Here is an 11,281-nt window from a genome sequence, read left to right as displayed (position 1 = left end):
AAATAACACTATTGATATTGATGATGAATATCTTAACTCTATCATTATTCAACTTAAAGAAATGAAAATAAATAAATATGTAATTATTAATTATTACTGGAAAATGAAAGAAGCAGATAAATTAATAAGAGAAATTAATAATAAATGGGTATGGTCAGCAGAATAGAATATCTGCAAGAAGATATGAAAATGATTTCAATGTATATGTATTATTATCTCTAAAATAAATTTAAATGAGATAAATTTGATGAAATAAAAGAAGTTATAAAGAAAATAAATAGATTAGAATATCTAATCAATGGAATGGTACAGAATAAAATGTATCATGAGATTAAATGAACAAGATACATATGAAATTAAAATTAAATTAAATGAATGAATAAAGTACATAAAATATATGATGACGATGATTAAAGAAAGAATTAAATTTAATAAAAATGAAATTATCAGAATCAATTCAAATAAAATTATGTTTGATTCTAATAAAAAAATTAAAATAAAGAAGAAAAACAAGATGAAATATACCCAAATAACGATATTATTTTAGAATATTTGAAATCGTTATATGAAACACAGGTGATATTAAATAAAGAACATTGGAAAATAAAACAAATCATCTCGTGGAATGAAAGATATAGGAATTATGATAATATCATCAAATTGGATGAACTAAATCTAAGCCTGATGAAAATAAGTAATTGGAAATCACCAGGTATTGACATTATATATGGGTATTATTAGAAGAGAATGTCATCATCAAGAGATTCCATTCTTAATATATTCAATGATTGGTTAAACTTCAATGAAAACATCCTTCTAGATATGGTAAGTGGAAGAACTATATTAATCAACAAATGAGGTGATATGAATGATGTCATTAATTATCATCATATCAGTTGTACAAATGTAATAATGAAAGTATTTACCTCAATATTGAAAGAGAAGATTCATAATAGAATTAACATGAATAGTGAATCATTAAAATTAGTAAAAATCAATTATGATGTAAACTCCAATCTCTTGCTGATAAAGAAGGATTAATTAACAGTTATATGTTAAAGCAGCAAAAAGAAGAAAAATAAACAAAATATGTAGAGTCATATTATGACATTAAGAAAGCATATGAAACAGTAAATCATGAATGGGTAATAGAAGCATTAAAATATTTTAATGTAGAGGGTGTCATCATAGACATTGTAGAAAGTATGATGAACAGATTGAAGATATTCATATGATATAAATACAACGAATATCTAGGATGTATTAATTTGATGAATTTTACATTGTGATTCATTATCATTTCTACTCTTCATCAAAATGAATATAATTTCTCATTTCATAGAAGAGAAGTTCCCAAAAGCAAACAATACATTGTATATGGATGAATTGAGAATAATGACACAAAGTAGTGAAGAAATTGGAACAATCAACAATGAAATTAAACAAATAATAAGTGGAATAAGGATGGAAATGAAAAGAAATCATGAATAGTATTAAAGAACATTAATAAAATACCAGATGGAATGTAAAACATCATATTAATTGAAGGAGAGGACTTGTATAAATATTTAGGTGTATGGCAGTCAGATGAAATTAATGATACCTTCATTTGTAAAATCATCAAAGAAAAGATGATGAAGAAAATTGAAGAAATAAATAATGATGAAAGTAGTAATAGAAGATATATTACAACAATTAATATTGAAGTAATCAATATCTGAAGATATTCAGCATCAGTAATAAATTGGAAGGTAACTTAGATAGAATGGATTTAGAGATAAGAAAATATTTAAGAAAGGCAAAATACATTGTTGTAACTCCAAAGACCGTCTATATGTCCCTATAAATGAAATGGATGAATGATTAATAAGCCTAATTGACGAATATGTTAATGAATTAATTAAAACAGTAATGTACTATTGTACAAGAGTGAAATAGGAAATAAATAATAGATAGATAATATTCCAAGAAAGGAATAAGGAATATAATTAAAAAAGTACTTGTCATAAAATCCCAGAGACTCAAATAGAAGAAATAATAAACGAAGTGAAAATAAAAAAAGAAGTAGTATTAAAAATAAATAAAATAATGACCAACAAATACATCAAAAAATGGAAATCAAACAAGTGGACATTTTAGAAGATGGTTCGAGTCAAAATTTGTAGATAAAATACTACAATAAATGCATGGAAGTCCATCAATATAAAGAAAAATGCATTTCTCCAATTAACTAAAATGCAAGATGGAGCAATATTTAGTGGGTACAGGAAAGATAAAATATTAAAAAATGAAAGATTGAAGTACTATCCACTTTGTAAATACAAGATATCAACAGTAGAACACATTCTACTATCTTGTATTGGTCATAAGAAATCACAAATTGAGAAACATGACAATATTGGCATCATCATATGGGAGGGGTTAATAAGAAAATACACAGGAAATAATCAATACAAGAAATCCCCATATGAAACAATGTTCCAATACAATGACATCACTATGATATGGAACAAACAAATAATGCCAAAAAGTGATGGACTATATCATAAAAGACCAGACATATATGTAATAGATAAAAAGAATAAAACTGGTCTAATATTTGATATGACTATTGTGGCAGATCATAATATTAATGGAGCATATTTGAAGAAAAGAAATATGTATAAGGAATTGAAAAATAAGGTAATGAAAATAGAGAAATTAAAAGATGTCAAAATAATTCCAGTAGTAATTTCGATTAATGGGCTAATAAATGCCGAAAGTATTAAATTAATCAAACAATTAAAAATCGAAATTGACATCACTAAAGAAATTAAAAACATTGTAATTAAAAACATGATGGACGTCATGGAGCACTGTGGAGATCACAACCAAACATATGTAGTTGAACTACAAGACGAAGACTCAGGGACGGGATTAGTCTCCATTGAGCCAGGAACAATAGACACAAGTTCTATTAATACTTAATTAACTTCTTTTATTTGTTTTATTTATTATTCTTATTTATTTTATTCTTTATTTATTTTTTATTTTTTATTTTATTTATTCTTATTATTCTTATTTATTCTTATTCTATCATTTTATTCTTATTTATTCTTATTGTTATATATTAATTTATTTTTTATTTTATATTTATAATTAAATATTGTTATTATATTTATTTTATTTTATAATTTGATATATGATTATTCATTCTATTATTATTATTTCATTATATATTGTTTATTATATTTATTAATTTATTTATTTATATTTATTATGTATATTTATTTGATTTATTATTATTTTATTATTATTATATTTATTTCTCTTATATATTCATTTCAATTTATATTTATTATTTGAAATATTTTATAATTAAATTTATATTATTTATTATTATTTATATATTTTATTTATTATTATTCATATATTTTATTCATATATTTTATTCATATATTTTATTTATATATTTTATTTATATTTTATTTATGATTTATTTATATATTTTGATGATTTGATATTTATATTATTTATATTATTTATATTATGTAATAATATATTTGAAATGTGAATATTTAAAAGAATGATTAAATAAAATGAAATTGATTTGATATTTATATATTATTTTATTCTCTTTATTATTTAAAGATAATGAATAAAATGAGAAAAGATAAAATAATATAATAAAAATGAAATAATCATTTATTTTATTGAATTTATAAAATAAAATGAATAATTTTAAAATAATATATGAAATCTATGATTATTATTATTTATTAAACTTATTAATTTCATTTTATTTATTATTATTTATTATTATTATTATTTATTATTAATGATTTATAAATATTATAAAATAATAAATTCAAATAAATAAGTAATTATTATATTTATATTATTGATTTTTAAAATAGAAAATGATAAAAAGAAAAAAATGATAAAAGAATAAAAAAAAGAATAAATAAATAAAAATAAAAGAATAAAAAATAAAAAAATAAAAAATATACATCATTTTATTTTATAATTTATTTTATAATTTATTTTATAATTTATTTTTAAATTAAAAAATAAAAAAAATAAAATAAAAAAAAAAAAAAATTAATTTTTTGGTTTTGGAATATAATATGTTATTTCTTTTGTTCTTTTCTTTTTCTTTTCTCCTACAAATTTAACTACTTCAACTTTCTTTAATCTTTCCATTTCTTCAATTTCTTTCTTTAATTTATTCATGTTTTCTTCTTGTTCTTCTTCTGTTTTCCCTTCTATTTGTTTTTCATATTCTTCTTCTCGTTTTCCTATCATGTTATTTATGACTTTGTTCATATATGATGTTAATCCTCGCATTTTCTTTTCTTCTTCTTCTCCTGTTTCTCTTATTCTTTCCATCATTTTTTCTCCTTCTTTTTCTATTTCTTTGATTTCATAATAAATCTTTTGTTTCTTCAGAAACATTTCATCTATTTGATCATAATGTGTTTCCCATGCTTTAAACCCTTCTCCTTCTTCTGGTCTTTTATATCTTTTCTCCGTATTCATATATTCTTTCATTACTTTAATTACCTTCTCCGTTCTTCTTGTATATCCTTCTATCGCCCAAATTAATTCTTGATATCCACTTTCTTCAATACATTCTTCTATTTCTTTTCCTTCTTTCTTTTTCATCTTCTTCTTTTATCTTTTTTCCTTTTTTTTTCCTTTTTTTTTTTCTTTTTTTTCTTTGAAATATTAAATAAATTAGAATTTCAATAAGTCTGATTGTATACGATAAGCACCAATTCTTACATCCAAATTTTCAATGTCCCATCCTTTCTCTTTTAAACACCCAACAATGTCCCAGTCTTTTACTTGTTGTTGCCTGTTTTCGTCCCATCCCATAACCAATTGAGAATAAGCACAAAGTAAAGATTCAAATATTTCGTCTTTGGTGATGTGATCACCGAGTATTACCCATATTTGTTTTGTAGAAGTTTTGTACAAATAGTATTGGTATTTTTTTATTGATTGAGATATTTCTATGTAGAGATTTGAAGATTTCGGAATACTGTTTAAACTAATTCCCATTCTGATATTCACCATTTCGTTTACTTTAATTTTGGATTCCATTCTGCTGACAACTACTGGAGAAAGAATTTCGTTTTTAATGTTCATAAAGTAGGACATTAATATTGTTAGTCGTTCATAATTTAATGTTTTGAATACAATAACATTAGACAATAAGAAGTTACAAACACAATGACTGATGAGTGCACAAATAAATACAATGATTCCACTTTCAGTGAAATCACCGAGGACATGAAGAATAAGCCATCCTATTAACAAACTTACAACTCTAAAAAGTGTTTCTAAGTTTTGAACTTTTTCAGTAAGTTCAGCAACATTATTTCCTTTTGCATAGTTGTTTAGAATTCGAGTTTTAATGACTTGGCGACTTGCTTGTAAAACTCCTTCAATAACTGAACATGTGACACTCATTGAATAGAAGATAGGTGTAGAGATAAAGGCTATTTCAATAATTCTGAGTAACTCTGATATTAAATCAATTCTCATTCTCCATTGTTTTGCAAAAAATACAATAGAAGTTCCCCAACGTTCAGTAATAATCAGATGCATCATCCCGGTCATAACCTCTCTAAAAACAACAAAAAATGCAGCAGAATGTCCAGAGTTAAATCTTAAAATTGCAGAAACACTCATAACAAGCATCATCATATTTGCAGCTTCCATAATAACAGAAAAAATGACAAATCTAAAATAACCACGTTCTACTGATGTTGGATATCCAACAGGTACGATCAATTCTTGTAAATGGTTTTGAGATTTTTGGAATGGTTGTTGAGTATACCCGTCATCAAATATATACCTTCTTGACCATTTTCCTTTTGACTCAGTGATTTCAAAAGAGCCATGAGGGGATGGTTGTCTTTCAATTGTTGACATGTTTGATAATCTTTTTTCATTTTTTCTCAAAAAAAAAATTTTTAAGAGTTTTTATTTTTTCATTTTTTTATCACTAACTCAATAAAAAAAATTAATAAAATTAAAAAACCTGAAATGATAATTTGTAAAACAAAAAAATCATTTGCAGTTTTCTTCAATGGACGAACAATTTGATTATTCAACAATATGGGAAAGTGTTCGTCAATTTGAACAGCTTACACCAACTGTGAGAAGTTTGTATGTTCATAAACTTTATAGTTATGGTATTGATTATGGATTTGATTCAACAACAAGTCCTAATTTAAAACGAGAAACAACCTCCGCACTTTTGTTTCAGATATTTCAAGAAACAGAAGAACATCCTGAGTTTATATTAATAACAAAATTTTTAAAAAATGTTAATGGAATTAAAGAAGTTATTCCATTGTTATTACAACAATTATCATATTACTCTGAATTACTGCTTACAACTAAAACATCTGAAATGGTACAATTTACTACTATTGCATTTGGGTTATTTAGAAAAATTATTGGAGGAGTATTTGTTGAAGAAATAAATTGTTCTGAACTAGAGTTTATTCCACAACAATTTAATGAACAATTAAAAGAATGTTATTTTTTATGTTTAGATAATCCAACTCAACTTTATTCATATCTAGTTGATGAAATTTTATTTTTATTTCTTAATATCTTTTATTTTAAAGCAAAAAGTACAACTAATAATATCTCCTCTTACATTGAATCATTATTTTATGACAAATTTAATTATCATATTCAAAATGAAGAAGTTATTTTCTTTATTAAACATCAAATTGGGTTGTCACAAATATTACTTCGTTTTTTGTTTGTTGCCTTTTTTGTTATTAAATCATTAAAGAAAATAAGATTTATTAAATATAGAAAAAATGATAAACTTCTTCCAAGTTTAACAACAATGTGTGTTTCACTTTTTGAATTTTTCTTACAATCATTATCTGTAGTAAGTGTTGAAACTATTAATTTATATTTAAGTGTTATTCCTTCATTTTCACAATGTAATACAATTGTATTAAAAATGGAAAAGATATTAGAAAAAGTACCAGTTAATAATGAAAATCAAAAGTATTTTATTAGTATATTCAATATGTTTCTTAACTGTTATAGACTTAATGTTTTTACAAATGATACTAAAAAAGAGTTAATAGATTCATTATTATCACCTACTTCTATTAAACAATTTAAACACTTTCATGAGTATCATATTCTTATCAATCAATTATCAACAAATAATGAAGGAATAGTCTTTAATAAAATTAAAAATATATCGAATTATCGTAAAACAATATATTTTATGTTTGAAAATGAATTAGAATCAGTCACTCCTGGTTCTGTTATTAATATATGTATTTTCTTAGAAACAGATCCATTAGTAAATGAATACATACCTTTATTAATACAATGCATTTCATATTTTATTCAAAAGGATTTATCGCTCTCATTATTTTGTGCTAAACAATTACACTCACTTATTTGTAAAGGAATTAAATTAAATAGTGAAACCATTTCTTGTTTAATCCAACTTATAAATCCTTGTATTGACAAACAAGTTATCTTTATTATTATTGATATTTTAGTTGTATTAGCAAAGTATAAACAAACCAAAAAGTTTATTAAACAAGAAATTCAAAGAATTAAAACAATGGTTTTATCTTTTTCAATATCCACCCAAAGTGAGATCATAGGTAAATTATTTACATTATTATGTGATCATTGTATTATGTCAAATAAAACACTTCAACCAAGTGAACATAATGGAGTATCAAAAAATTCATTAATTGTTACATTTGCTTCAGTTTATCCATTAATTCTTTCATTAACCATTCAAAATACAACTACTTATTTAAGAAGTGCATTAATAGATTTCATTAGTTTTAATTCATATAACTGTAGTAAATTCTGTAAATATTGTTTTGATGATCTTATGAAGTTAATTTCAAGAACGCCAAAAGGAGAGACTAAAGAATTTCTTTTATGTTTGACAAGTATTGCAGTAACACCATCTTGTTCAATTCAACAAATGAAAAATCTCATGAGAGACACTGTTTCTGAACAATCATTTACATCAAATAGTTTTGCTATTTTAAAGAATGTACTTCAAGAAACATCTCGATTAGATTTTAAATCATTTTTCTTTAAAAAGAATTCATATATCACAAGTCAACATCCTATTTCATTCAATTATAAATCTTCTTCAATAGTTCTTTGGTTCTGCCCGCAAAGTATTATAAATGAGTCACAAACCTTAGCAATGTTTCAATCATTAGAAAACCATTTCATAACGATTTCAATTACAAATCAAAATTATCTTCAATTAAAATTACAAACTGATAAAGTTGATTACATCTCAATAGATGTTGAATTAAATGAAATGGAATGGTATTGTGCAATTTTTATCTTCCAACAAAAAAATAATGAAATGGTGTGTGAAGCAAATCTCATTCAAACAACTAATGTCCAAGTTAAAACTATTTCAATACCAATTCAAAATCATGAACAAACTGTTCTCTTTTGTGAAGAATGTTTTGGATGTTCTAAAGTAAAGAACCAATATTCCAATTATTTTATTGGATATATTTCTTCATGTTTAATTTTCCCAATAGCATTAACTCAAATGGATATTAGCCAAATTGATTTAAATATTAATACCTATCTTTCTCAACCAGAACTCTTTATGGCAAATTCAAAGAAGTTATTTATTTTATCTACAAACCCAATTGAGACACAACAAAATATTATAGGAGATATTACACCTACATTTAAATATGAACATTGTAAAATCATTACAAGTACTTCAAATATCAATTCATTTCAACAAAGTGGTTCATTTAAATTTATTTTCAGTCTCTTTGAACTTCTTTCTATTCACCCTGAACAATTAAATTCTATAAACCCAATTTCAACTGTCAGTTCTAGCTCAAACCTACAAACACAAGACCAAGTTCCTTTATTATTAACACCAAGTGATAAATTAGAAAATTCAAATAATATCAATAAACAAAACAGTAGTTTCAAATCATGGATTAGTTTATCTAATCCAAACGATGAACAACAAAAGAAATTAATAGGAAATAACTTAACAATGAATGCACAAAAGAAAAGTGTTATTGGTAATAATAGAACACTTATAAAGAAAAAACAACGTCAGTCATTTAAAAATTCACAAGAAACAATTGTATTGGATGCGATATTATCTATTCTATTAAATTGTGTTAAAACATCAAAAATGCAAAATGAATTTATTCAATTAGACATTGCAAGTTATCTTCATTATGTTTTACTTGCTTTACCTTCAGAATGTATAACCAAAAAATGTTTTGATGAAATACTTCAATTAGCTGAGATTTTTAATGATAGTTCAATACGTCCATCATTTGAATCAATATTTCTTGATTATAGAATTTGGAGTGGATGTGAAAAAGAAATACAAATACTTATTGTAGAACGAATTAAATGTTTAAAAGAACCAATTAATTTATTAAAATTTATTGTTATGATTGAATTATTTATGCAACCAAATCAAATTACAAAATCAATTCAATTTATTTCATTAAATCAAAAATTACCATCAAACGAAAATGAAGAAATTTGTATTAATACAATCACTGAATTCTTTGAAATTGCATCAAGAAAAATAACAGTAGAAAATATTACGGCAATTAATCATTATTTATATATGATTCATAATGATGATATAATTAGAAATACATTAGATTTATTATTTATTCATTTTCATACATTTCAAAAAGAGTATAATCCTTTTGCAGAAATTATTGTTAATAGTTGTATTAATATTCAATCAATTATTCCATATAAACAACAATACAAAATATTAATAATAATATTATTCTTCCTAGAAACTGTTACTCAAAATAATCCAATGTTTGATTGCAATACTATAACATTATTAATTTTAAATTGTGTTTTTGTATCAAAACATTATGATTCAAATTTGTATTATCTTCTTGCTGCACAATCATTAAAAATACAATTATTATTAGATGTACCAAAAATTAATTTATTTGCAATGAGATATGCAGAAGATACTATTAAAGAACAAATTTGTGAAGTACTTTATGATAGTACATTATATGATAATTTTCCACAAAGTGCATTTAATTTAGTTGAATCCCCTGTTGTTATAATGAATACAATACAAACAACAAAGGATATTAAAAAAAGAGATAAATTATTTAATTTCTTAAAAGTGTATATAATTAAAAAAATGACTTATTTAAATAAAAAAGCACCAGAAAAAATTGAAGAATTTATAAATGTTATGATAAGTTCTGCTTTTTATTATACAGAAGAAATGATTATTGAAAGTGATGAAGAAGCGTTCAAGTTATTACTTTTTGTATTTGAACAACTTGACATTCAAATTAGACCAAAACTATCAAAACTAAAACAAAAATCAAATAAAGACAAACAACATATTATTATTTGTTGTCAACTTTTCTTACTTAATGTTTATCATATGATACATAAATTTAAAAGTTATTTAAATCAATGTAATTTCATTATTTCTTCTAGTTTAATGAATGAAAGTAAAAGTTGTTTCTCACTTATTCTTGTTTTTGTTAATGAAATAATAAAAATTCCAAATTGTTTTAATATTGTTGATGAAAACAATAAATCTATTGAACTTAACTTACTTGAATTATTAATTACAACAACATCACTTGAAATTAATTTAATTAATGAACAAGATGATATTACCAATTTAATTCCAGTCATTTTATCTTATGCAGAAAATGAAAAGTATTCTCAATTCATCTCTTTAGAATTCTTTACTTCATTACTTTTAATAAAACAAAATCAAAAACTGTTTAATTCCATTCTAAGAATTCCATCAAAATTAAATAAAAATTATAGAAATAAATTAATGATTATTGCAAAAGAAATTACTGAAACGTTAAATATTAACTCAGACGACTCATTATTTATTATGTCTCTTCTTAATGGTAATATATCTTTATCTGTTGAACAACTTCAAAATCTTCAGAAAACTCAGTTTATTAAAAGAATGAAAGATTTTATACTAAGAGATGGAAATGGAATTGATTCATATCAAACTCAACAAGAAATGAGTATATCAACAATAACTGACAGAATTAGAAAATTCTCTAAAACTATATTACAATTAAATGATATAATTGTTAAAGATTTCGAAAAACAATTAAATCTAATTCAACCAATTGTTGAAGAAAACAAACAAATAACAAAAAATATTATTGAAGAATTAAATGATAATTTATTTAAACTAACAAAACGATGGAAGAAATTCACTGAAGGAAAAAATGAGTTTAGAACTGAAATGACCAAA

The 11,281-nt window shown here is 23.1% G+C and overlaps 2 protein-coding genes across 2 annotated transcripts in view, besides 25 other annotated features; one reads left to right on the top strand and one right to left on the bottom strand.

Annotated features, from left to right (window-relative positions):
- Positions 1 to 2,979: part of a repeat region that runs on past the window's edge.
- Positions 2,980 to 2,984: 5 nt separating this feature from the next.
- Positions 2,985 to 3,134: a microsatellite.
- A 9-nt stretch (positions 3,135 to 3,143) lies between these two features.
- Positions 3,144 to 3,215: a microsatellite.
- Positions 3,216 to 3,218: 3 nt separating this feature from the next.
- Positions 3,219 to 3,339: a microsatellite.
- Positions 3,340 to 3,361: 22 nt separating this feature from the next.
- Positions 3,362 to 3,489: a microsatellite.
- Positions 3,490 to 3,503: 14 nt separating this feature from the next.
- Positions 3,504 to 3,543: a microsatellite.
- Positions 3,544 to 3,552: 9 nt separating this feature from the next.
- Positions 3,553 to 3,613: a sequence feature (AT_rich).
- Positions 3,614 to 3,627: 14 nt separating this feature from the next.
- Positions 3,628 to 3,680: a microsatellite.
- A 2-nt stretch (positions 3,681 to 3,682) lies between these two features.
- Positions 3,683 to 3,734: a sequence feature (AT_rich).
- Positions 3,735 to 3,740: 6 nt separating this feature from the next.
- Positions 3,741 to 3,817: a microsatellite.
- Positions 3,818 to 3,820: 3 nt separating this feature from the next.
- Positions 3,821 to 3,895: a sequence feature (AT_rich).
- Positions 3,896 to 3,904: 9 nt separating this feature from the next.
- Positions 3,905 to 3,984: a microsatellite.
- An 8-nt stretch (positions 3,985 to 3,992) lies between these two features.
- Positions 3,993 to 4,038: a microsatellite.
- A 6-nt stretch (positions 4,039 to 4,044) lies between these two features.
- Positions 4,045 to 4,080: a microsatellite.
- Positions 4,081 to 4,112: 32 nt separating this feature from the next.
- Positions 4,113 to 4,282: a microsatellite.
- Positions 4,216 to 4,397: a microsatellite.
- Positions 4,398 to 4,619: 222 nt separating this feature from the next.
- Positions 4,620 to 4,701: a microsatellite.
- Positions 4,702 to 4,716: 15 nt separating this feature from the next.
- Positions 4,717 to 5,919, bottom strand: EDI_321630 (uncharacterized protein; the record flags this gene model as incomplete). The annotated part of the gene is made up of 1 exon (XM_001734685.1): positions 4,717 to 5,919. The coding sequence occupies one exon, from the start codon at positions 5,917 to 5,919 to the stop codon at positions 4,717 to 4,719; it is 1,203 nt and encodes a 400-aa protein (XP_001734737.1).
- A 28-nt stretch (positions 5,920 to 5,947) lies between these two features.
- Positions 5,948 to 6,027: a sequence feature (AT_rich).
- Positions 6,028 to 6,076: 49 nt separating this feature from the next.
- The window catches only part of EDI_321520 (uncharacterized protein), a gene marked incomplete at both ends in the record, with an annotated part of 7,064 nt that continues 1,859 nt past the window's right edge, over positions 6,077 to 11,281 (top strand). Inside the window, 2 exons of the mRNA XM_001734684.1 lie at positions 6,077 to 6,762; positions 6,820 to 11,259. Of these exons, the coding sequence (XP_001734736.1) occupies positions 6,077 to 6,762; positions 6,820 to 11,259 (5,126 nt within the window). The remainder of the gene's footprint in view (positions 6,763 to 6,819; positions 11,260 to 11,281) is intronic.
- Positions 6,287 to 6,316: a sequence feature (AT_rich).
- Positions 6,585 to 6,622: a sequence feature (AT_rich).
- Positions 7,202 to 7,223: a sequence feature (AT_rich).
- Positions 9,424 to 9,445: a sequence feature (AT_rich).
- Positions 9,782 to 9,804: a sequence feature (AT_rich).
- Positions 10,125 to 10,201: a sequence feature (AT_rich).
- Positions 10,810 to 10,842: a sequence feature (AT_rich).

The sequence above is a fragment of the Entamoeba dispar genome, genomic scaffold (genome assembly GCF_000209125.1).
Source record: "Entamoeba dispar SAW760 scf_1105229458449 genomic scaffold, whole genome shotgun sequence".
Taxonomy (NCBI): Eukaryota; Evosea; order Mastigamoebida; family Endamoebidae; genus Entamoeba; species Entamoeba dispar.
Note: the sequence above shows the minus strand (reverse complement) of the source record. Positions and strands in the feature narration are given on the sequence as shown.